Source organism: Pseudorca crassidens, chromosome 18, assembly GCF_039906515.1.
Source record: "Pseudorca crassidens isolate mPseCra1 chromosome 18, mPseCra1.hap1, whole genome shotgun sequence".
Lineage (NCBI taxonomy): Eukaryota > Metazoa > Chordata > Mammalia > Artiodactyla > Delphinidae > Pseudorca > Pseudorca crassidens.
The window spans coordinates 15,208,574-15,236,022 of NC_090313.1; the positions used below are offsets into that span (position 1 = coordinate 15,208,574).

The following is a 27,449-nucleotide window of genomic DNA, read 5'->3' on the forward strand; positions in this document are numbered from 1 at the left end:
GATTACTGTTAATTAAAGAAGACCAGACATCTGAAGTTAATGAATTTAGCACTTTTTTTTTTTTTTTCCTTGGCCGTTCTGTGAGGCTTGTGGGATCTTAGTTCCCTGACCAGGGATTGAACCTGTGTCCACAACAGTGAAAGTGCAGAGCCTTAACACTGGACCGCCAGGGAATTCCCTAGTGTTTTCCTATGTATGTGAAGATGCAAGAGTCTGGGCTTATTGAAATCACTCCTTTGACATGCACATCAACGATCTAGGACCAGTATCCTCTTTTTCTCCATCCGGAATCCGCTCAGGGTGCACACTTGGGGGTGGCTGCAGTGGCTGAGGGTTTGATGCCCCAATATTCTTAGTTTACTGATATGGCAGGCGGCATTCTTCCACAGTACAGCAGTCAGCTCGTGCACTGTCCTCTGATTGGTTGACGGTGAGTTAACACAGTGGTGTCACAGGGGTTATCAACATCAGTCCTTAGGCTCCAGCAGGTCTGGAGGCTACCTGCTCATGGTCATCATGCAGTTAACTTCTTCCATCTGCAAGAGGTTTTAGTATCTGCCAAACAACTGAGGAATGTGTGCCAGACGCTATCTGTGTCCTTTGGGGAGGAACTAAAGGTTCTGTGACTGTAACGTGGCTGACCTATTGTTTAAATTTTTTTTGTTATTACATGTTCACATTCTTTCAGTGGTTAATTTCGGAACCAGCCTTTTGTAACTCAGGGGAGGCCTGGGAGACTAAAGCTTTTCTACAAACGAGACAGGCAGAGGACATAAGGGTGTGGGTGTGTGTGTCTGTCCCAGGAAGGCCCCACAGGGTCCTGCTTGGTTACAGCTGGAGAACCTCCTACGAACCGTTGTTTGGTCGTGATGAGGGCGGGCTGCTAATGCCTTGTGCCATCTTTCTCCTGGTCTTCCCTGAAGACGGGGTGTTTCAGAGCAGCAGAGGAGAGCAGAGTCTGCGCCTCCCCTCTCTCCACCTTCTGGGTCGGTGCCTGGTCTCAGAGTAAGCACTTTGGTAGAGTTTGCAGCCAGGTGCGAGTAAGTGGGCGTTTGGGTGCCGACCCGCTGTGCTGCGCAGTTGGCTTACCCGTCTCCATCAACTGCTCTGGCCCCTCGCCTCGTACCTCCCTGTGGCTCCAGGCAGATTCCGCCTGGCCGCCCCTTCGTCCCGCCGCCCCACACCCGGCTCCCAGCAGCTGAGGCAGCGGCGCGTAGCGGACGCCCCCGAGGCGACCCCGGGAGGCAGGGACCGGTGGGCCGTGGGCGCTCCCCTCCCAGAAGCAGGTGGTCCTTGGGCTCCCGCCCAGCGGACCAGCGAGGCGGCCCGGTATCCAGCATCCCCGCCGGCGCCTCCAGGAGCGGCCAGTGTCCCGGACGGGTGCCGTCTAGCCCGCTGCAGGAGGCGAACCTCTGCTCCTGCGTGTTCTTACGGTGCGCGCTCCGCCTGAGCTGCAACATCCCGCCGCTGGGGGGCCAGTGCCTGACGCCACCGGCGCCTTTGGCGGGCGGAGGACGGCTTTTTGCTCTCGGTGGGACTTCCCCACGCCGGCCACTTGGTCTCGGCCTGCGCCCGGGAACACTGGGCGGGCGGGAGCAGGGCCGGGGAAGGGGGACCCGGAGACCTGGTGGCTTGGGCACCGGTCTCCCTGGTTTGCCGCCCCGCCAGCCTGCAGCGTCCGGGAGCAGGGCGAGCAGGAGGGGGGAAGTAGAGAACCGAGGCTGCCCAGGAGGAGTCACTGCCCAGTGGGAGAACAGACTGGACCCCGCGCACTCCACCCTTATCCCGCTTGACCAGTACTGCTCAGGAATTCGCAGTTCTGAACTAAAACTGCACGCTTCCCCCCCCCCAAGCAAGCAGCTTATGAACAGCTTCCTTTATCTAATTAGCGCCCTGCACTGTTGCCATCTTCCAATAATGCCCCCACCTTTTCCCGTCTTCCTTATGTGGCAGCTGCGTTCCACCTCCACCTGGTCCCTCTGTCCTTGTGTCTATGACCACGTCTCTCTGCCTCCCTCTCTCCGTGTGCGTCTCTCACTGTATGTCCTGGTACCTACTGGTAGCAAATTACCTGTGGGTAAAAATCACTGTTTTGTATTTAATGAACGGGGACACTGTTGTTGAACATGTTTTGCATTTGCCTGGGACTCGCAGCCACGACTGGAATGTGTATTATATATGACCAGCCCTTTCCTTATTGTTAATGTTTCATTTCCACCTTTGAGGACCACTCAGGGGATGGGGTCCCTGGAGCCTGTGGGGTCTTATCCAGATCACTGGCCTTCAGAGAAGCAGTGCATGGTCTTGATGCAGGTGGTCCTGCCCAGGAGTCCTAGGGTCCTGAAACTGACAGGTCCCTAAACTGGGAGGAAACCTACAGATGGAAAATGGCTCAGAGAGCTGAAGCTTTTAACTAAAGTTTTCCATCTGGTAGCTGGAACTACTGACTAGGTGGACTGTAATTACACTTGGGTGATTATTAGATTTTTTGTTACTGGACCCTAACCCATTCATCTTTCCCAAATTCTGATATTTCCTTTTATTATGGGACAGCCTATGGGATCCCCAGGGGATGGGAGCTCCAGTGCTTGTTTTGACTGTGGTGTATTCAGTGTGTGTAGCTACCTCTCTTGGTCATATGGTGGCCCTTAAGGAGAGAGGGGCCTAGAAGGAATATGGGGGGGTGGTTAACGTAAATAATAGCAAAGTGGGCAAACTTCAGGCAGGGCAAGGAACACTTGAAGCATCTTCTGTTTGTGGATTTTCAAAGTGTGTATGCATGGAAATGGGAAGGTGAAGACTTCTCACTGATTTTGGTAGGCACCCATTTCCAGTTTTCCCTCTGGAGGGGAAGGAGCTGAAGGCACTGAAGCAGAGAGGTTGCGTAAGTTGCCTACCATCACGCAGCTAGTGAGTGGTGGTGCAGGATCCCAAACCAGGCAGTCTGGCTCCCGAGCCCTTGTTCACCCTGTATGTAACTGCTCTACTGAGCTGCTTCGATGTGGATACTTGTTCTTAAATGCAGGGAAAAGGCGATTCCAAACACACCTTTGTTTTTGTAGACAGGAGTTTCTCAAGGGAAGTTCTTAAAGTTCTTGTTGTTGGAGATGATGCAAGTGAAACATCTCTGTTACCAAGCTTTAGGGTGGCTGTTCTTAAAGTATGGCGCTCAGACCTGCAGCGTCCTCGTCACCGGGGAGCTTGTTAGAAATGCAAATTGCCCCGCACTCATTCTAAACCAATTTTGTAAAATTAGAAACTCTGGGGGGTGGTGTTTAAACAAGTGCTCCAGGTGATTCTGATGGAAGGTTGAGGCTGGCCACTGCTTCAAGCCACTCCTTCCATTGGCATTGTTATTTCAGTATTAACTTTTAAAAAGGGGTTAGATGTTGACCATGATTACCATCTGTCTGTAAAGTCTGAGGTACCTTAGTGATTTCCTTGTGTCCCCCTCTCACTGCCCCGGGAAAGCTGAAATGAGCCCAGCCAGCAAGTGCTGCCCAGAGATGAGGCCCATTTTGTAGAGAAAAACTGAGTTTTCATCTTTTCATTGGGTATTTGCTTTTCTCAAATTTCATCTGTTTTCTAAACTTGTAAATGATGCCAGTAACTAGCTTACTGACTTTTATACTAATGACCTTGTAACCGAAAGTGGGGTCGGGCTGCTCGCCGCTCAAAAACCAATAAAGAGGCAAGGTTGGTGGAAAGGAAAGTTTGCTTTATTTCGGATGCTGTCATGGGGGGGAGGGCAGATGCCTGTCCGAAGGCCGACTCCCCCCTCCCCACCCCGACATTCAGTGGGCAAGAGGTTTCATAGACAGATGGAGAGGGCTGCATGCAGAAATAGCACGGTCAGCTCTGACAGGCATCTTGAAATTGGTCACTGGTGGTCTGACCAGCGTCATCTTGATTGTTTTAAGTACAGTTAATCTTCAGTCCCAGGGTTGGTTTGTTCCCATTTCTTCGAGGCCAGTTCTTGGAATTGTGGCAACTTATGTCATGGCTACAGCCTGGTCATCATGTAGTTAACCTCTTCTACCTGGTGAGGGTTTCAGTATCTATAAGACAGCTCACAGGTTACAGCTCAGAATATGATCTTAGCCCTTGAGGAGGCACTAAAGGTCCTTGAATTTGCTTACTGACTAAACTGTTGTTTTGTCCTGGTTGACTGTTTTCCTTTGCTTCTGTATTTTCTCACTTTTCTGATTAAACTTATGCTTTGGCTAAAGTTTTTCCACAGACAAAAGGCAGGCAGAGGACACGGGGGGAAGGACCATAGGGTCCTGCTCCATTTCAGCTTCACTGGGGTTTTAGTGTTTTCACAGCTCAGTTTGGACTTAAGGTCTAAGAGGAGTCATACATTATGGCTAGTGGTAATTGTGAACTTTAGAAAAGAATATATGTTTTTCTATTTCTATAAGAAATTAGAACTATAAAAGAAGAAAGGAATAAGGATTTCTTTCTGTTAGCCAAGTACACTTGCTGATATTTTGGTTGTTTCTTAGTCTTTCCCCTAGAAATCTTTACGCACATCTGCACACAGCCACATCTTTTCTATAAAACAAAACAATTTTGAATCCTGAATCCTTAATTTTCTGTGGTTTACATTTATTTATGGGCATTACATAATCTTTGAAACATGGTATTGCAATTTATGCAGTCTTTCATTTTTGTTTAACACAGTTTATTTCTAATTATGATGTGATGCATATCCGTGACCATGTACTTTGGTGCATTTTTCCTTTTTCTGAATTCCTAGAAGCAGACTAACTGGTGAAAGGCCAAATTGTTTTCCATCAGGTTTGGACAGAATTGCCCTCTTAATAGCTGTTTGTGTGCTTATTTCATTGTCAACTTTGAGTACCTGAATTACATTTTTTCTCAGTCTAAAGTCTAAAATAATGTCAGACAGTTTTAATTTGAATTTATTTGATTTATAGAGATGGAAGTTTTTGTGTATATTGACCAATCTATTTGTCATTTTTGAATTGTCTCTAATGGGTTTTTTCCTATGAGGCATTTATATTTTTGAAATAACTTGCAGTAGTGCTTATAATATTTTGCCAGATTTTCATTTGTATTGTAATTTAGTTTAGAGGTTTTAAATTATATATCATTAATTATATTGAGCTTTTTTTTCCTCCTGTTGCTTTTGTACTATGTCTTTTTTAAGATCCCAGCATCATCTAAATCTCCATAAGCATTTTATTGTAGCTCTTTTATCACTCCTTATCTAACAATAAAGGCAGCTAGAAATTCTTATAGTATTTGATATAAGTAAGCTAGGCCCCGTTTTTTCCGAAACATCCCATTTCCCCATCATGGATTATTGACTAATTCTTCCTTTCCCCCGTCATTGAAAGTAAGGGGCACAGTTTATAACTGTGTCCAGCTAGGTACTAGATTGTCCAGTCTGCTGAGACTCTCCTTTGTTATGTCCCCACTGTCCTGCACTGCAGGCCTCTGGGGTGTGCTCTGCACTTCTTTCCCACCCTCATCTCGGAGGCCAGCAGGTTGGGGGTTAGTGCAGGACCTGTCCCAAGAGATGAGGGTTGAACAGTGTCTTGGGCCAGATGCACTTGGCCCATCAGGGAGTGGTTAAATCCTGGCTCTCCCGATGCTGGCCACACCTCAGTCAGTGAACTGTCACCTTGCAAAGGGAATGCAGTTGTGGAAACTGCCACTGGTGTCAAGACAAACTCTCTGGAGACTCTTATCTCAGAAAGATGATGACATAAGGGGGAATGCAAACTGGCTGAGTGCTGTGATGTTTTAGAGAGGTTGGTCCTATTAGGCCCTCTGTAACTAGTGATCATGAGTGCATAGAAATGTTTAATTTCAAACTAGGATTCTTTGCACTATTTTCAGAATACCACTTGTATTAATCTTGTTCTTCGTTAACAGTCAGAAATCCAAATGATGTAGATGGAGACTGGGTGAGCTTTCAAGGGCATTTTCTCTGGCCTTGACCTCTTCCCCTTTCCTAACCATTTAGTTTGATGAGTTTTGGTAATTTTATATAATAACTACAGCCCCAAGCAAATGTAGAACAGCCTGAAGGTGTATTATAATTTTCTACTGTGTCTTTATGACAAAATAAACAGTGTAACAAATTTATCTCCTGTAGTTTATTCTTGGTTTTTTGGGTCTTTATAGTCCTGCATCTGGTCAGCCTGAGAGGTGTCAACTAATGTCCACTCAGATGTGTCAAGTGGATAATTTGCCTTTCTGAGTCTTCCGGGGTCCCCAGATCTTGTTAACTCCCTTCCTTTGGTTGACCTGAAACAAACAGACTGTCAGATATTTCTCCAGGAAAATGAGTTTATTCGGGATCAGCAGAGAGTTGCAATTCAAGGTCTGCCACCATGGAGTCACGTGCAAGTCCCCAAAGGGCAAGGGAAGAAGAACTCTTACACATAGCAAAAGGAAGTTGGGAGGGCTGTAGAAAAGAGTTTTTCACTGGCTGAGTCTTTACTGGGAAAGAAGAGGAGTCTGTCTTCTTCCCAACAGGCTCTACTATTGTTGTGACTTCATCTATTAAAGTTGTCAGAGGCTTTCTGCTGGGCCCACATGGGGTTACTCAAGAGCGCTGTCGTGGCGAAGGCTGCTCTTTGTTTCGTGGAACTCTGTCCTGTTCAGAGCATCGCTGATCCTCTCAGTTGATCCCTCAGCAGCCTTGGGAGGTGTCATCTCCATGTGTTCTCCCCATTTGCCAGAGGTCAATACTGAGACATTATGTGGCTAGTCCAAGGTCATAACAACCAGAAAGTGGCAAAGTCTAGATTCTGACACAGGAAGATTTCTACCTGAGGCACATTGAGTGGAATTTTTTTTCTCATTTAATTAAAAAAAATAGTGGTGAAATGCACACAACATAAAATTTACCATCTGAACTACTTTTAAGCATTTGGTCCAGTGTTGTTATATATATTCACATCATTGTGCAATCAATTTCCAGAACTCTTTTCATCCTGCCTTAGTGTGTCATTAAACACTAACTCCCCACTCTCCTTCCTTACCACCCCTGGCAACCACAGTGCCACTTTCTCTCTGAATTTGACTGCTCTGAGTACCTTCATGTAAGTAGAATCATACAGTTTCTGTCCTTTGTGACTACACCATTTTACATCCCCACCATCAGTGTGCAAGGGTTCCAGTTTCTCCACATCCTTGCCAAACCTTCTTTTCTCCTTTTTTTTCTCCCATAGTAGCCCTCCTAATATGTGTGAAGTGGTATCTCATTGTGGTTTTGATTTGCATTTCCCTATTATTGATTTTGAGCATCTTTTCCTGTGCAAGCAGAATTTTAAAGAGGGCCTTTCAGGGTAAGTCCTAGTGTTAATTCCCTGAGTGTTCTCTGTAGGAAATAACTGTAAGATACATGGCCCAACACGTTTCAAACCTGTTTATTGGTAAAGCTCACAGATTTATACTTTTGGTTTTGGAAGTAAATTGAGACCTAGAGATATTAAGGGTCATGGAGATGCTGAACTGGAGTGGAGGAGGAGATCGGGGGGACAGTTGAGGCCCTGAGGCCTCAGTACCACTGCTGGGACTAGAAACCAGTCTTCTGACTCCTGGACTGGGGTGCTTTAGAGGTGCCAACCTACCAGGGTTAGCAAAATCTGAAGCTCAGTCTCTCTTATTGCTTCTTTAATAATTCATAGGCATTCACTTACTCAACAAATGATTCTTGAGCATCTCCTCTGTATCTATATTATGCTGGGAATGACACAATAAATAAGAGGATAGTGATCTCTGCCTTCATGGGTGGCTATTGTCTGGCCTAGGAAATTTCCTTACCCTGTAAAATCAGTAAAATGGTGTTAATCTTTGGGATACCTCTGCATATTAAATCATTTAAATAATGCATAATGGATTTGAATAGGTTTTGGGGGCGATCCTCTGTACAGTTGTTTTTTCCTTTTATAATTAATAAGTAATTTGCAGAGAGATAATTTGATATTATGTCAATATTGTGCCCCACATCAAAGTTTCACCCATTAGCTTTTTCTTCAGTGGATAATTTTCTGCATCCATTGTTCCTTCTGTATTTCTTTGCATTTAATTATACAAGATATTTCCCTTCTCTCCTGTTTATGCAGCAGTAAAAATTCATCGATTCTTTTATTTTTTTAATTAAAAATTTTTTTTTCTAATTAATTTTGGCTGTGTTGGGTCTTCGTTGCTGCACACAGGCTTTCTCTAGTTGCGGCGAGCGGGGGCTTCTCTTTGTTGTGGTGCGCAGGCTTTTCACTGCAGTGGCTTCTCGTTGCGGAGCATGGGCTCTAGGCATGCAGGCTTCAGTAGTTGTGGCACGCGGGTTCAGTAGTTGTGGCTTGCGGGCTCTAGAGTGCAGGCTCAGTAGTTGTGGCGCACGGGCTTAGTTGCTCCACAGCATGTGGGATCTTCCCGGACCAGGGCTCGAACCCGTGTCCCCTGCATTGGCAGGTGGATTCTTAACCACTGCGCCACCAGGGAAGTCCCTGTTATCTAATGGGTTATAATTTTTCATGGTAGGTGTAGGGCCATTGATAAAGGTGAAGAAGGTGAAGAGTGCTAGGTACTGTTGCTTCCTTGCAGTGCCCAGAGTCTTGGAATATTACCTGTATGTAAACACACATACAGGCATGGCTATCCTGAGTGCCTGTGGGTAACATGAGGGAAGACAGCTTGGGAACCCACCTACAGAGCGCAAGTGAGGAGTGGTGGCCAGGTGAACTCACTAGGTATTACCACCTGCACTTTTGTTGGCAGGATCTGATCCCTTTATTTTTTTTGAAGAAGGACTTAGTATCTTTTTAAATTGAAGTATAGTTGATTTACAATGTTGTGTTAGTTTCAGGTATATAGCAAAGATTCAGTTATGCATATATATTTTTTTCAGATTCTTTTCCATTATAGGTTATTACAAGATATTGAGTACAGTTCCCTGTGCTATACAGTAGGTCCTTGTTGTTTATCTATTTTATATATAGTAGTGTGTATCTGTTAATCCCAAACTCCTAATTTATCTCTCCCCCAGTTTCCCCTTTGGTAACCATAAGTTTCTTTTGTGTATCTGTGAGTCTGCTTGTTTTGTAAATAAGGTCACTTGCATCATAGTTTAGATTACACATGTAAGTGATATCATATGGTATTTGTCTTTCCCTGCCTGACTTATTTCACTTAGTATGATCTCTAGCTCCATCCATGTTGCTGCAAATGGCATTATTTCATTCTTTTTTATGGCTGAGTAATCCATTGTATATATATACCACATCTTCTTTATCCATTCATTTATCGATGGACATTTAAGTTGTTTCCATGTCTTGGCTATTGTAAATAGTGTTGCTATGATCATCGGGGTGCATGTATCTTTTTGAATTAGAGTTTCCGTCTTTTCCAGATAGATGCCCAGGAGTGGTATTGCTGGATCATATGGTAACTCTATTTTTAGTTTTTTTTTTTGCGGTATGCGGGCCTTTCACTGTTGTGGCCTCTCCCGTTGCGGAGCACAGGCTCTGGACACGCAGGCTTAGTGGCCATGGCTCACAGGCCCAGCCGCTCCGCGGCATGTGGGATCCTCCCGGACCGGGTCACAAACCCGTGACCCCTGCATCGGCAGGCGGACTCTCAACCACTGCGCCACCAGGGAAGCCCATATTTTTAGTTTCTTAAGGAACCTCCATGCTGTTTTCCATACTGGCTGTACCCATTTACATTCCCACCAACAGTATAGAAGGGTTCTCTTTCCTCTGCACCCTCTCCAGCATTTATTATTTGTAGACTTTTTGATCATGGCCTTTCTGACCGGTGTGAGGTGATACCTCACTGTAGTTTTGATTTACATTTCTCTAATAGTAATATTGAGCTTCTTTTCATGTGCCTGTTGGCCAATGTATGTCTTTTTTGGAGAAATGTCTATTTAGGTCTTCTGCCCATTTTTTGATTGGGTTGTTTTTTTTGATACTGAGCTATACGAGCTGTTTGTATATTTTGGAAATTAATACTTTGTTGGTCAAAACATCATTTGCAAATATGCTCTCCCAGTCCATAGGTTTTCTTTCATTTTGTTTGTTGTTTCCTTTGCTGTGCAAAAGCTTTTAAGTTTATTTAGGTCCCATTTGCATATTTTTGGTTTTATTTTCATTACTCTAGGAGGTAGATCAAAAAAAGACATTGCTGCAGTTTATGTCAGAGTGCTGCCTATGTTTTCCTCTAAAAGTTTTATAGTGTCTGGCCTTATGTTTAGGTCTTTAATCCATTTTGAGTTTATTTTTGTATGTGGTGTTAGAGAATGTTCTAATTTCATTCTTTTACATGTAGCTGTCCAGATTTCCCAGCACCACTTATTGAAGAGAATGTCTTTTCCCCATTGTATATTTTTGCCTATATTCTTTGTTCTAGATTAACTGACCATGAGTAGTGTGTGGGTTTATTTCAAGACCTGATCCCCCCTTTAAACTATATACAGGCTGGACTTGCCTATTCCATGAGCACTCCATTCTTTCTTTTCTTGTGACCAGGGAACTAACAGTGAGAAAACAGACCACCTACAAATACTCATAGTCAGGGCAGGCTACATATTTTAAAGGTCCCAGTGCAAAATGGAAAAAGCGGGGTCCATTGTTTAGAAATTATTTCAAGATAGCAACAACAGGACACTAACCAAGTATGGTTCAGTTTAACAAATGAGAGGCGGTCGGGGTATTACAGAAATATGAGTTACCTAGGATGAGGATCTTAAGGGTGGCTTCCTAGAAGAAGTGAAAACTGGGCTGACCCTAGAGAGTGAGGCTATCTCCCCTACATGGACCTTCTTCTCTTTTTTTAGACCACAGGGTATTGAGGAGGATCACTTAGTCATTCTGACTTAAATGTCAGTCACCAAGAGTTTTCTGCCACAGTACATTTTAATTATCTACCTCTGGAGTTGTGACACATGCTGTGGGGGGGCATGGAGAGGTACTGTCCAGACCTCCCTTCAAGGACTTGTTGCCCCAGCTGCTGGATGTGCTGCTAGTGGGCAGTCTTTAGCCATCAGCTCCTCTGGGGGCAGCCTCTATGCAGTGACCCATCAAGGTGGAGGTATAAGGGCCTGGCCATTGGACATGTCAGGAAACACTGAAGGGCCGTCTTCATTCCAGAGCCCCCATGGGGTCATCTAAAGTCATTGGCCAGTGTTCCAGCTTGATTTCTCCCTCTGCCCTAACTTGTTTCTTCCCTCTCGCTTCTGCAAGTATTGGTCCCAAGGGCACCCCTAATAAACATCCCAACACTAAACTCCATCTGGGTCTGTATCCCAGAGAACCAACTTGCAGCATGTATCAGAAAACATTCTAGTACTTGGGGAGGATTTTTATTTGAAAATTACTGGTTACACATATAACATTTTAGAATCACCAAGTAAAATACAAAATGGTGGAAACAAGGACTTTGTGGGTAAATGTGGTTACCTTTGGTTTAAAATCCTCAATCTAATGTTGTCTGACCAAAATGAAATTACCTATTAATAACAAAAGAAAACTATTGGGACTTCCCTGGTGGCACAGTGGTTAAGAATCTGCCTGCCAATGCAGGGGACACGGGTTCAAGCCCTGGTCCGGGAAGATCCCACATGCCACGGAGCAACTAGACCCGTGAGCCACAGCTATGGAACCTGCGCTCTGCAGTCCACGAGCTCACATGCCACAACTAAAGCCCGCGCGCACCTAGAGCCTGTGCTCCGCAACAAGAGGAGCTGCCACTCTCTGCAACTAGAGAAAGCCTGCACGCAGCAACGAAGACCCAACGCAGCCAAAGTTAAAAATAAATAAATAAATAAAGTTATTAAAAAAAAAAACTATTATGTTGAACCATATGAAACTGCCATTTTATAAGTTAAAAAAAGGTTGAATGTTAGCAGTTCCACATGGTTCAATCTAATAGAAAAAGTACATTAGCATTTGAAATTTAGAGGACATTATACTTATGAATAACTCATGGGTAAAAGATATAATTGAGTTAAATTAGAAATTACCTAATACTAGGGTTATTGATCAGTGCTAAGCACCAAAACTTGTAGGTTGCAGCTAAGGTGGGTCTTAGGAAACAAAAGTATGCTTTATGTACTTAATTTTTAACTTAATTCTTTTTCTAATATAAGTTTCCAGTTTAAGAATTGAGGGAAAAAATCTCAAAATAAATGAAAAGTTGAAGGAAAGAAAGAATAATATAATGAACTAGAAAATGTTTAAAAAACCAGAAAGGATCAATCAAGCCTTAAAAAGCAAAAAAAAAAAAACAAAAAAAAACACAATTATAGGTGCTGCAGAGTTTAAACATATAAGATATTGTGAATAAGTTTATGTCAGTCAAGTTCAAAACTCACAGGAGATCCACTCCTAGAGAAATAAATTGTACCAAAAATGACTATAGAAATAACAAACTGAATAGTCCTAAAATAATTACCCAAAATTAACCAGACATTGATGGTTGCACAACACTGTAAATGTGATTAATGACACTGAATTGTATGCTTAAAAATGGTTATATGGCAAATTTTATGTTATATATATTTTACCACAATAAAAAAAATTAAGATCTTCAGTCTAAAAGACAATCAATCATACATCTGTCCTTCATTATGAAATCCCCTAGAAGGGCTCCTATTTTGAAAAAGTATATTTTCTCTCCCTTCTCTTTTAGAACATATAATATTGTCCTTCTGTATTTTAACCCTATATCTATTTTTTTTTTTTCTGGAGAGGGGATGCCTCTTTCTCATACAATGTCACTTAAACTAAGGTATATTTTTTGTTTTTCCTATTAGTTTTCTCTTACTATTTTAACCAGAGGTCTTTGGGTATGGAACCCAGTTCTGTTAACGGAAGTGGTGAGACAAATGGCAACTTCACACACGTCAACTAAATAGAATCCCTGATATAATTGGACCAGGGGTATATAATTTGGGGAATAGTAAGAAACATCTGTGACAGCTTTGTCTTGCACCTTAGAAAATGTGCTTTGTCTCTGGAGTCTGTCAAGGCACAAAAACTGGGAGACAGCTTTTATTGGTGGCCTGTACCTCTGATTTAGGTAAGAAAAATAATCCTTTTGTAAGAGCTTAGAATCGTTGGGTGAAGTTGGAGAAAATAATCCAAATAAACGAACATCTTGTATGTGTAAGTATTTGTTGCTGGTGTAAAGAAAGTACAGTGTAGCTTATGCAGAGCAAAAACTATTGGAGAAATACCTTTGGAATAGACTTGACCTCATGGGAGAATCACGGTGCTGACTTAAAAATTGTTAAGGCTGAGGGCTGTCCATGGGAAGCGTTCATAACCACATGGTCACTGTGAGTAATATCTGTCTATGTCATTTTGAAGTGCACCTGAGGGGAAAAAAGACAGAAACAACATGTTTAAAAGTTTTAAAGTCCTCCTCCCTAAGGCAGTGCATTTCTAGGTCCACTTCTTTATGTGAAGCAATCATATCACTACTGGAGCCACAATTTAAAAAACCAGGGATGTATTTATTCTATGGAGGAAGTAGCCCCATTAAAACCCTCAATGGGGCTGAGCTTAATACCAAACAACCTGTAGATCCACTTGAGTTCTGATCATTCTGATTCACAGATATGTTTTATCACTATATTAAATTGATAAGCAGAATCATTTTACTGACTCAAAACCTGGAGATATATTAAAAACAGGGTGACAGGCTGGGAAATCTAGGCTGAAAAGGGTTTCTCATTTTCACACATAAAGTGAGCACACCAGATTTGGATGTTAATATCAGGTTGTCATCCCTATATTTTATAAACTTGTACTGACAAGCATTGAAACACTGGCATATATGTATGAAATATGCTGGCATTTAATTTGTGCAGCAGAGCACTTATAGGGCCTATAGAAATGTGATCTGTGGATGATGGGTCACAGGAATGAAAAGAGAATCAAAAGCTTTAACAAAGACTCAACCAAGCAACTTCGAAAAAGAAAGATGATACCAAATAATAAGACAGGTCTTTGCCAGGCCTTTGAGTTCTTGAATTCTGCCAATTTCTAGCTGAACTGGAAGAAATAAAGGTTTTCTGCTAAATGTATAATCAGAACATAAAGGAAATGAAATGCTGTCAAGTTTCTCTGTTCCACAATCATCAGTTTTTAGTAGCTGTAGTGTATCTCAGTTCCTTGACAGATGTGCAGAACAAAATGAAATAATGTCAAGGTTTGTGAGCTGTTATCTCAAAATGTATTTCTTTGAGAAAGGACTTCAAATGTCATTTTTTTCCCCCAAAGAAGAATGTGAAATGTTTTGAGTTCTTTATAACAGAAAATGTACCATCTATCTGAGGCTGACTTGTGTCAGGATCTGGGTTGCCTAAACATAGGATTATGGATCTATTTTATAAAACCTGGGACCAAATACATTTGTGGGTGCTGTCAACAAAGTTATCACGAGAGATAATGGACATCACACATGAAATAGAAAAGCACTGAGACACCTACCTTCATATCAAGTGTACTTTCTTTTTCTCTTGTTGCTTGCATACTTGCTACCCGCCTCCAAACAGCACTGAATATGAAATGCTATATATTAAAATGTCTCTTAAGTTAAGCAGAAAAATAAGAAATTCTCCAAGAATGCGCGGACCCCACTGGGTGAAATCTGAGGCTATTTCCATTATAATGCAAGAATTTAAAAAAACAAGGCCTTTGGGGGGAGGCTAATTGCATATGATCTCTCTCCTCCATTTTTTAAAGCTAGCCATATTTTGTGTGGTTATCTATTATGTACTCTCTTGGTGAAACTAATAACAGCCAAAAGACAAATGGAAATACTTTTAACTTTCTACTGCTTGACGGTCCTCCCAAAATCACCTAGTTCCTTTCCCCATAACTCTTCTCAATGTAATTTTTTAAAAGAAAAAAATTTTTTAATTTATTTATTTTTGCCCGTGTTGGGTCTTTGTTGCTGCACACAGGCTTTCTCTAGTTGCCGCGAGCAGTGGCTACTCTTTGTTGCAGTGTGCGGGCTTTCTTATTGCAGTGGCTTCTCTTGTTGCAGAGCACGGGCTTCAGTAGTTGTGGCACATGGGCTTAGTTGCTCTGCGGCATGTGGGATCTTCCCAGACCAGGGCTCGAACCCGTCTCCCCTGCATTAGCAGGTGGGCTCGTAACCACTGCGCCACCAGGGAAGCCCAGAAAATGTTATTACTAGCACCTTTTAACCAAAATGGCCTTTGCTTCATGGTCTGCAATAATTGAAACCAAATACTGAAAACAAGCTTTCTGTGTATAAAAGCCTTGATTTGACCCTTCTCTTTCTCATGGTGTAGACTGCACTCTGGCTGACAGCAGAAGTGAAAGAAGGTGTCTTTTTCATAGGGTGGGTTATGAAGAGGGTCAAGATGACTGAACGCTTGTTAGCAGAGTCCTTGTGTATGGGCTGAGCCTGAATGGAGAGGCCCAATCTCACCTCTTTCTCTCTTCTGGAACCACTGCTGACCCTGGAAAAATCATTTAAGCTTTCTGTGCACGGGCTACTGCATTTGTGAAATGAGACAATGACCTACCTCATAGGAACTAAGTGATGGCCACAAACTGCAGGTTTAAAACATGCTGAGCTAAGTGTTGGTTGTGATTATGATGCTGCTCAAGAGACGTGGCCCCTTAGTCCATGGAAAGTAGCAGCATCAGTCAGATTGATGAAAACAGAACATCTCAGAGGCCTTTTGTGAATCTTGTAGTTTTATCTTAAAAGAAGCCCAGTTGAGACACATTTAGCTCAGTGAACATGGTAACCTGGGTGGCAGAAAAGTGGTTAAAAAAATTACTGTTTCTAATCTGTGACTTTGAGAAGTTACCTAGGTTCTTCTGCCTCAGTTTCTCCATCTGAGGGATAATAATTCCAGCTCAGAATGGTCGTGAAGATTAAAAGAGATAATGCCAAAAATATTCAATTTATGGTAAGCAGAACATAAGACCAGTGAGTGGTGTGTTTCTTGGCCCTCTTCCCCTTCTTCTCTCAGGCGTGGTTCATTGTAGTTCCTCCAGTGTAGGTTAAAACAGTCTAGTACTTAAACTCCAGCTTGTAAATAAAACCACCATCATGGAATTAGATCTTACTAAGAGCAACAGAGCAATAAAAGCTCACCTGCATGGATAAAAGCCAGCAATCAGTGCTTCAGTATATGTAGAATTCTGGCTCAAGACTATACGTTCATTCTCCCTGAACTGCATGGCCCTAGTTCGATCCCAGTAACCCTCAAACTCCTCATCTTGAAAGGTCTAACTTTGTGTACATACTGGCAGGTATATTACCAAAGTTAAAGACTGCTGGAGAGTTAGAAAGAATTTTTGCTTTTAACTTAATGGAACAATGAATATTTTTTCTCCTTATCCTTTCAGAAATCACCCTGAACAGCAAGGATATTGGGAGATAAAAAATAAGCCCAATCTTTGATGAAATCAGGAGTCATTTGAAATTCCAAGTGACAAAATATCTGGACAGGCTACATTAAGCAACTGGATCCAGTGGGCTGTGGCATGACAGAGATGGTACGTAAGGGTAGCAGATCATAGCTCTCCGACTAAGGGGCAGATGCCAGTGAGGAATCATGTAGAATCAATATCTTTGCCTGAAGCATGTAGATTGGTGAGGTCCTAGGAGAAGAGAGATTTTGAAATGCAGGCACCGTTGACTGCCCATCTCTGCAGGCTAGGGAGGAATACAGGCTAAATGAATAGGTGTTCTCGATTTCTCTCACTTGCTTATTTTTTCTCTCTAGGCCATGTGGAACTTCTGTGTTAAGCACAGAATTCCCTTTAGTCTCAAATGATGCCCTAGCCACAACTATCCCACAGATATATGGTCTAAAAAAAACTCAATTCAAAGGTGAGTAGTAGGAATAACAGTAATAAAAAAGTAGTATAGGATCTGTAAAATACACAAACAAAAATGAAGACAAGAAGTAACATGAGCATATGATGGATGAGAAAATACTGAAAAGATGAAAATTATAAAAAAAAATATAACAATACATTCAAAGAAAATGTAGTAGAACAGTCAACCTGTGGACATCCAAGAGTACAGGAAAACATGGCACAGCAACAATGATGAAACATGAGTTGACAGAGGCTGAAAGTGAAATGGAAGAGAAAAATGAAAACATCAAAGAAATGATCATTCTAAAAGGCAGCATGAAGATTAGTCACTGCTGAAAAAACAACATGAGACATGGAGGATAGGATTGAGAAAGCAAGGCAAATAACTGTAAATTAATGAAAAATTTAAAACGATTAAGGAGATAATAGCTTTATAAAATAGACAAAGGACAGCAACATATACATTATAGATTGCTGTAAAGAGGAGAGTCTAATCAAATAAATTCAAAGATGTAATTCAAGCAAATGCTTAGAAATAAAAGACTTGAATCTAGAGGTCAAGAGTGCATGATGTCCTAGGAAAAACTAATGACCTTCAAAATACAGAAAGAATCCTTTAAGAATCCAGGAAAGAAGATCAAGTTTTATCACATTAGAGCTGCAGCAGGTAAATATTTCATACAGTTAACCCTTGAGCAACATAGAGGTTGGGGTGCTGATCCTCTAGACACTCTGTATATAACACTGCAGCCACCCTCCATATCTACAGATTGAACCAACTGTGTATCATGTAGTACTGCAGTACAAATTTTTAAAAAGGTGAATACAAGTTAACCTGTGCAGTTCAAACCTGTACTGTTCAAGGGTTAACTATATTTACAATAAGTCAGGGATTCTAACTCCAATGCACTAGATGATATAGAGCCTTGTTTTCAAACTTTTATTTGTACTGCCACCCACAGTAGTAAATACATTTAAATTTACATTGAGTACCAGTACAGATTACACTGTCTATATTTATATTCATCTATCCTGAAAGGAATTTAATGAAATATTTACTATTGCTAGGAAAGATACATTGCTATTCTTCGTCCATTCCATTCTTTTCTATTTAATTTCTTAAAACATGCTGGTCATGACTGACTAAATAGATTTCACAGGCCCACTAAGGACTCACAACCCAAACTTTTAAAAACAGTATACAAGGAACAAACGGAACAAACTTTAGTCAACTAGAGATGCAAAAAGTATCATTTAACACAGGTAAGTAAAATAATAGAGGTTTAAGTATTTTTAAAGATTTGAAGGTAAACAGTAGAAGAAAAACCATTTAAACACTAAAATTTGTTGGTAGAATGGAGAAATGGAGAAAGGTTTATAATGTGAAGTCAATAATAAGGAAATAAAGTATTCCTGGAAGAAATTAAAGCAACACACAAAATAATGAACAAAAATTACAGACTACAAAATAAAAGGTTTTTTAAAAAACTGAAAGCATAACAGAACTAAGATAAAACATACCCCTAAGGGCTAAGATGAAATCTCAGAGCTAAACCTAACTATAATACTTGCCATTGCAGGAGACACATCTACAATCTGATATCAAAAGACAATCAAAGACATATCAGGCGGGCTTCCCTGGTGGTGCAGTGGTTGAGAGTCTGCCTGCAGATGCAGGGGATGCGGGTTCGTGCCCCGGTCCGGGAGGATCCCACGTGCCGCGGAGCGGCTGGGCCCGTGAGCCGTGGCCGCTGAGCCTGCACGTCCGGAGCCTGTGCTGGCAGGCTGTGGCACATGGGCTTAGTTGCTAAGTTGCTAACTTAAGTTGCTAACTAAGCCCATGTGCCACGTGGCTGCTGAGCCTGCACGTCCAGAGCCTGTGCTGGCAGGCAACGGAAGAGGCCACAGCAGTGAGAGGCCCGCATACCGCAAAAAAAAAAAAGACATATCAGGCAAATGAAAACTGGGGACTTAATTTCAGTTTTGAACCACGTTGGATTCATTAAATGAATCAAAGAAAGGCACTTGAGTGTTGTATGAAAGGAGTGTTGTATGAAAGAAGAGAAGGTTAGCACTCCCCTTGACAAGGATGGAAGAGGTCCTTGGACCTGACAACATGCAAATGGTTAAGGCATTGCCACCTGCTTCAGGGCATCTAACTGTCATTTTTTGTAAATTTAAGAAAACTGAAATCATATCCAGCATCGTTTCTGATCACAACACTATGAGATTAGAAATCAATTACAGAAAAAAAAATGTATAAAACACAAACACGTGGAGGCTAAACAATATGTTACTAAACAACCAATGGATCACTGAAGAAATCAAAGAGGAAGTCAAAAAATACCTAGAGAAAAATGAAAACACAAGCCAAAACCTATGGGCTGCAGCAAATGCAGTTTGAAGAGGGAAGTTTATTTGAAAAATCTCAAATAAACAACCTAACCTTACACCTAAAGTAACTAGAGAAAGAACAACAAACAAAACCCAAATTAGTAGAAAGAAAGAAATCATAAAGATCAGAGCAGAAATAAATGAAGTAGATACGAAGAAAACCAGAAAAGACCAATGAAAGTAAAAGCTGGTTCTTTGAAAAGAGAAAGTTGAAAAACCTTAAGCCAAACTCATTAAGAAAAAAGGGAGAGGGCTCAAATCAATAAAATTAGAATGAAAAAGAAGTTACAACTGACACCACAGAAATACAAAGGAGCATAAGAAACTACTACAAGCAACTCTATGCCAATAAAATGGACAACCTGGAAGAAATGGACAAATTCTTAGAAAGGTACAACCTTCCAAGACTGAACGAGGAAGAAATAGAAAATATGAACAGACCAATCACAAGTACTAAATTGAAGCAGTGATTTTAAAACTTCAAACAAAAACTCCAGGACAAGATGGCTTCACAAGAGAATTATATCAAACATTTAGAGAATTAACACCTATCTTTCTGAAACTCTTCCAAAAAACTGCAGAGGGAGGAACACTCCCAAATTCGTTCTATGAGGCCATCATCACCCTGATTCCAAAACCAGACAAAGAATACCACAAAAAAAGAAAATTACAGGCTATATCTCTGATGAACATTGATGCAACAATCCTCAACAAAATACTAGCAGACCAAATCCAACAACACATTAAAAGGATCATACACCATGATCAAGTGGGATTTATCCCAGGGATGCAACGATTCTTCAGTATTCACAAATCAATAAGTGTGATACACTGAGGAGTAAAAACCATATGATCATCTCTAGAGATGCAGAAAAAGCTTTTGACAAAATTCAACACCCATTTATGATAAAAACTCCAGAAAGTGGGCATAGGAGGGAAGCTGCCTTAACATAATAAAGGCCATATATGACAAACCCACAGCTAACAACATACTCAATGGTGAAAAGCTGAAAGCATTCCCTCTAAGATCAGGACAAGACAAGGATGTCCACTCTTACCTTTATTCAACATAGATTTGGAAGTCCTAACCATGGCAATCAGAAGAAAAAGAAAGAAAAGGAATCCAAATTGGAAAGAAGTAAAACTGGCACTGTTTGCAGATGACAAAATACTATACATAGAAAATTCTAAAGATGCCACCAGAAAACTACTAGAACTCATCCATGAATTCCTTAACACAGGATACTAAAGTAATACACAGAAATGTCTTGCATTCCTATATACTAACAAAAAATCAGAGAAATTAAGGAAACAACCCTATTTATCATTGCATCAAAAAGAATAAAATACCTAGAAATAAACCTACCTAAGGAGACAAAAGACTGGTACTCTGAAAACTATGGTGAAAGAAATCGAAGGTGACACAAACAGATGGAAATATATACCGTGTTCCTGGATTGGAAAAATCAATATTGTCAACATGACTATACTACCCAAGGCAATCTACAGATTCAGTGCAATCCCTATCAAATCACCAATGATAACTTTTCACAGAACTAGAACCAAAAAATTTTTAAATTTGTATGGAAACACAGAAGACCCTGAATAGCCAAAGCAATCCTGAGAAAGAAAAATGGAGCTGGAGGAATCACGCTCCCTGACTTCAGACTATACTGCAAAGCTACAGTCATCAAAACCGTATGGTACTGGTGCACAAACAGAAATATAGATCAATGGAACAGGATAGAAAGCCTAGAAATAAATCCACACACCTATAGTTTTGTCAATTAACCTATGAGAAAGGAGGCAAGACTGTACAATGGAGAAAAGACAGTCTCTTTAATTCGGTGGTGCTGGGAAAACTGGACAGCTACATGTAAGAGAATGAAATTAGAGCATTCTCAAACACCATACACACAAAAAAATGTAAGGCTATAAACTCTTAGAGGAAAACATAGGCAGAACTCTGACATAAATTGCAGAAATGTCTTTTTTGATCCACTCCCTAGAGTAATGAAAATAAAAACAAAAATATGCAAATGGGACCTAATTAAACTTAGAAGCTTTGTACAGCAAAGGAAACAATAAACAAAATGAAAAGACAACCTACAGACTGGGAGAAGATATTTGCAAATGATGTGATGACCAACAAGGTATTAATTTCCAAAATATACAAACAGTTCATATAGCTCAGTATCAAAAAAAGAAAAAAACCCAAACAACCCAATCAAAAAGTGGGTAGAAGACCTAAATAGACATTTCTCCAAAGAAGACACACAGATGACCATAAAGCATGTGAAAAGATGCTCAACATCACTAATTATCAGAGAAATGCAAATCAAAACTACAATGAAGTATCACCTCACACTGGTCAGAATGGACATAATCAGAAAGCCTAAAACAATAAATGCTGGCAAGGGTGTGGAGGAAAGGGAACCCTACTACCCTATTGGTAGGAATGTAAATTGGTACAACCACTATGGGGAACAGTATGGAAGTTCCTTATAAAACTAAAAATAGAACTACTATATTATCCAGGAATCCCATTCCTGGGCATATATTTGAAGAAAACCATGGTTCAAAAGGATACATACACCCCAATGTTCATTGCAGCACTACTTACAATAGCCAAGACATGGAAGCACCTAAATGTCCTTTGACAGATGAATGGATAAAGAAGACATGGCATATATACACAATGGAATATTACTCAGCCATAAAAAGAAAGAAATAATGCCCATCTGCAGCAACATGTGTGGACCTAGAGATTATCATACTAAGTGAAGTAAGTCAGACAAAAAAAGACAAATATCCTGTGATATCACTTACATGTGGAATCTTAAAAACATAATACAAATGAAGTTAGTTACAATACATAAATAGACTCACAGACATAGAAAACAAACTATTGGTTACCAAAGGGGAAACGTCGGGGGAGGAGGGATAAATCAGGAGCTTGGGATTAACATACACTCACTTCTATATGTAAAATTTTGGGCTGGCCAAAAAAATTCCTTCAGTTTTTAAGTAAAAATAAGACATTTTCTCCAAGAACTTCATTGAAAATTACTCACCGTTTTGTTCCACTACTTTCTGCCTTTTTTCAGGTAACTTCATAATTCCATCTTCCCCAAACTTATTGTCTGTTTGAGGAAAGAACTGTTCCAGGTACCTTTTATAGTCTTCCAGGGAACTGAAACTTTCTCCATTACGAGAATTTTGTAAAGACCGAAATAAATGGAAATCGGAAGATGCAATGTCTGGTGAATATGGCAGATGAATCAGAACTTCCCAGCCAAGCTGTAATGGTTTTTGCCTGGTCATCAAAAAAACATGCAGTCTTGCATTATCCTGATGGAAGATTATGCATTTTCTGTTGACTAATTCCAGATGCTTTTCGTCAAGTGCTGCTTTCAGTTGGTCTCATTGGGAGCAGTGTTGCAGCAAAACCAGAAATGAGTAAATGGCCTTAGGCACATACCAGCCAAACAGGCCTGCAAGAGTTAAGCAGTCTTGGTTAGTCTTTAGCTGTTACTACTAACACACACTTGTAGCTAGACTTGTCCTTCACAAAGCTAAACAAAGCCAGTTACTCTCTGACTCCATATGAATTATACTCTGCACCTGGCATTCTTCTCCCCCTACACTCCCCTGTAGCATTCTGCATTTCAAAAACAAGGTTATGGCTGATAACTTCAGGGACACCCGACCTGGTTGCTGAGCCACCTGATGCCAGCTTTTGGCCATAAATTTGCAGAAGAAGGAAATGCAAGACCTTCATTAGTTTGAGCCTTATCACCTACCCCAGACCATGGAGTCTTAGCCTATAAAACCTTTCCCTATTCCCCAGGGATGGGGGGGGGGCACAGTTCTTGAGGTGGTAGCCTGCTGTGTCCTCTTTGCCTGGTAAAGAATAAAAGCTACTTTTTCTTGTTCTGCTAAAATTTCTCTTTGTATTTTTTTTTGGCATTGGTGAACAGAGAGCCAAGATTGTGGCATCAGCCGAACTTGCTGGAATTAATCGTTGGATTTCTGGAAGGAGCTCATAATAGAAGACTCCCTTCCAATCCCACCATATACACAACATCACCTTCTTTGGATGAAGACCACCGGTGCCTTTGGTGTGGTTGGTGGTGGTTCATTTCAACTGCCCTACAATCTCTTCTGTTCCACATTACTGTACAGTATCCACTTTTCATCTCCCGTCACAATTTGTTTTAAAAACGGACCGTTTACATTAGTTTCAGTAGAGAATTACACGTGGAAATATGGTCAAGAAAGTTTTTTGTGCTTAACGTATGTGGAAACCAAACATCAAAGCGATTAACATAACCAAGCTGGTGCAAATGATTTTCAGTGCTTGATCTGGATATTTTGAGTATGTCGTCTATCTCCTGCATGGTATAACGTTGATTTTTCTCAATTAATGTCTTGATTTGATTGCTATCAACTTAAACTGGTCTACCCAACCGTGGAGCATCATCTAGCAAGAAATCTCCAGCATGAAACTTCACAAACCACTTTTGATACATTCAGTCACAGCACCTTCTCCATACACTGCACAAATGTTTTTCTGCATTTCAATTGCGCTTTTACCTTTCTTGAAATAATAAAGCATAATATGCCAAAAATGTTGCTTTTTTCTTCAATCTTCAATATTAAAATAGCTACACAAAAATTCACCAATTTTAAGTTTTTTAAATGCACGCTGATGTGACAGCTGTCACAATACAATGTAACAAAATTGTTTTGAATGAAGTTAAAGACAACTAAGTACTACTAGAGCTGACTTACGGAAAAAACTGAAGGAACGTTTTGGCCAACCCAATAGATAACCAACAAGGACCTACTGAATAGCACAGGGAAATCTACTCAATATTCTGTGATAACCTATATGAGAAAAGAATCTGAAAAAGAATGAATATATGTATAACTGAATCACTTTGCTGTGCACCCTGAAAGTAATACAGCATTGTAAATCAACTATACTCCAATAAAATTTAAAACAAAACAAAAAAAGGCACTTTAGTAGAAAATGTAATTCATAGTGAAAAACCTAAGTCATGAATATCCAGGGACTGAAAATTTATAGCACTGAAATTAATCAAAACAAATTACAAGAACTATAAAATGGAACTTGGTACAGTATGAGACTAATTCACTTCTCTAGGTCCAAGTCACATCAAATGGACCAAAATAAATAAGAATAGAGAAAACCTAAATAATTAATAAAACCACTATAATTAAAAATTAAACTCTATATCTTAAATAGCCAATAGTCCATCTTTTTAAATGCCGAAAGAACATTCACAAAAAAATTACCTATAAACTAGAACTTAAAGTACTATTAAACACTGTTTCTGGGTGGAAATGGTATAGAGGACTTTTTTTTTTTATCATAAGGCAATGAAATGAGTAAACTAGAAAACATACAAACAAAAAAATCCTCTATCCACAGGAAATTTTAAAGATCTCTTTCTCAAATAATTCTTAGGCCTAAGAGAAAATGACAACAAAATTGCAGAATCTATAAATAAAAACCTAACTATGATGAAAGCACTACACACCAGAACCTATGGGATATAGCTAGAACAGTATTCAGAGAAAAGTTCACAGCCTTAAAATATTTATATTAATAAAAAAGAAAGAAAACAAACGTATTCAAGAAGTAAGAAGAAACAACAAAATAAACCAAAGGAAGGAAGGAATGATTAAAGATGAAATGCAGAAAGTGATAAATTATCAAAAAGAATACAAGTAGTAAGTGAATGTGAGAGTTCCTTCTTTGGGGGAGAAAACATAAAACTGTAACAGTTCATTAGAAGGGAAAATGAGGGCTTCCCTGGTGGCGCAGTGGTAGAGAGTCCGCCTGCCGATGCAGGGGACATGGGTTCATGCCCCGGTCCGGGAGGATCCCACATGCCGCGGAGCGGCTGGGCCCGTGAGCCATGGCCGCTGAGCCTGCGCGTCCGGAGCCTGTGCTCCGCAACGCGAGAGGCCACAGCAGTGAAAGCCCCGCGTACCGCCAAAAAAAAAAAAAGGAAAATGAGGAGTAGGGAATGGAGAGAGCATAAATACTATCTAGCCATTAAAAACAATGAAGTAACTATGTATTAATATAATCTGAGATATTTAAATGAAAAATCAAGGAACAACTATCATTTGCACTTAAAAACAAGGAAGGCCACATATGCACAAGTTCTTACTGATGCACAGAACATGTCAACAGAACAGTCAGCAATTGTGCTGGGGCTCCATCCTGGGGGAGGAGCTGTGTGATGACAGGAGTCGCAGAGTGACTTATTCATAAATTTTAAAATCCTATTTAAAAAAGTAAAGTTTTTACATAAAAATGGAATCTAAAAAAAAAAAAAGTGGTTCTGATGAACCTAGGGGCAGGACAGGAATAAAGACGCAGATGTAGAGAATGGATTTGAGGATGGGGAAGGGGAGGGGGAAGGGGAAGCTGGGACGAAGTGATAGAGTGGCATGGACGTATATACACTACCAAGTGTAAAATAGATAGCTAGTGGGAAGCAGCTGCATTGCACAGGGAGATCAGCTCAGTGCTTTGTGACCACATAGAGGGGTTGGATAGGGAGGGTGGGAGGGAGATGCAAGAGGAAGGGGATGTGGGGATATATGTATACATATAGCTGATTCACTTTGTTATACAGCAGAAAACAACGTTGTAAAGCAATCATACTCCAATAAAGATTAAAAAAACCAACTCTAACAATGTAGACTCTTAAATATAGTATATAAGTTGTGATAAAATATTTTTATACTTTTCATCTTAAAATCACAAGTGTAAATTAGTAACTAGATATTTTAAATTGTATTCACTATTCCAATATGCCAAATTCTCTTAAACATGACAAATGTATGAAATAAAAAATGTACAGATTTTTTTTAAAAAGTTTTTGAATTTTGTAGCGTTAGGTATATCATTTGTTTAAAAACCGATTATTAAAAATAATACATTTTAATTATTTAGAGTCTCTAAAGCTACTTAAAAGAACTGTGGATGCATTTTTTTATTATTATTGGGAGGGAAGGGTTTAGTCTATAGCCTTTTAAAAAATCCCATAAAACGCTCTATATTCTCAAAGCACTTAGGCATCTGCTATCTCATCTGATCCCTGTAATAAGTGTGAAGAAGCTAAGCAGTGCTGTAATCCCTGCACTGCATACAGGTGAGGACCCTGAGGCTCAGAGACCTTGGGGGACATAAGGCCACATCGCTGCTAAGTGCCTCCTGCAGCCTATTCAAACTGGTCCAGGCTCCTAGGATATTAGGATTTCATAACTTTTGGGTTGTATCTAGTGATTTCATGAGTAGATAAAATGACACCTCTGTTACACACTGGGAACAAAGAAACTTCCAAAAAACCTCAGTCATGTCTGCTTCATCACAGAAGAAACTGAATGACAGGCATTCATCCTTTGTTATGGGCTGAGTCCTGTCACCTTCTATTTTATATGTTGAAGTCCTAACCCCCAGTACCTCAGAATGTGACTGTATTTATTTATTTATTTTAACATCTTTATTGGGGTTTCTGCTTTATAACAAAGTGAATCAGTTATACATATACATATGTTCCCATATCTCTTCCCTCTTGCGTCTCCCTCCCTCCCACCCTCCCTATCCCACCCTTCCAGGCGGTCACAAAGCACCGAGCCGATATCCCTGTGCCATGCGGCTGCTTCCCACTAGCTATCTACCTTACGTTTGTTAGTGTATATATATCCATGCCTCTCTCCGTGACTGTATTTAGAGACAGGATCTTTAAAGAGGCAAATAAGTTAAAGTGAAGTCATATATGTGGGCCCTAATCTAATATGACTGGTGTCCTTATAGGAAGAGATTAGGACACAGGCACACAGACGGATGACCATGCAAAGACACAGAGAGAAGACAGCACCTCCCAGCCAAGGAGAGAGGCCTCAGAGGAAAACAACCCTACCAACACTTTAACTTCAGACTTCCAACCTCCAGAGCTGTGAGGAAATAAATGTCCATTGTTTAAGTTGCATACTATGTGGTCCTTGTATGGCAGCCCTAGCAAACTAATGCATCATTCAGCTTTATGTATCTAAAAAGTACTTTCTCTGCGATTTCATGGATCATCTAAAAGGGTAAATCAGACTGATTCAGCTTGCCTGCACCAACGTTTTCAGAGAAGCAACTATGGGGTCAAG

At 40.6% G+C, this 27,449-nt stretch overlaps 1 protein-coding gene and 1 non-coding gene across 2 annotated transcripts in view; one reads left to right on the plus strand and one right to left on the minus strand.

The window, feature by feature from the left end:
• Positions 1–6,301: 6,301 nt before the first annotated feature.
• Positions 6,302–27,449, minus strand: part of LOC137211475 (ATP-binding cassette sub-family C member 4-like) — a 173,443-nt gene continuing 152,295 nt past the window's right edge. The window contains 1 exon segment of the mRNA XM_067713976.1: positions 6,302–13,354. Coding sequence (XP_067570077.1) covers positions 13,247–13,354 — 108 coding nt within the window. The 3' untranslated portion in view covers positions 6,302–13,246.
• On the plus strand, positions 18,899–19,024 carry LOC137211531 (U6atac minor spliceosomal RNA). Its single transcript, XR_010937132.1, has one exon. It is a non-coding gene; the product is annotated as a U6atac minor spliceosomal RNA (small nuclear RNA).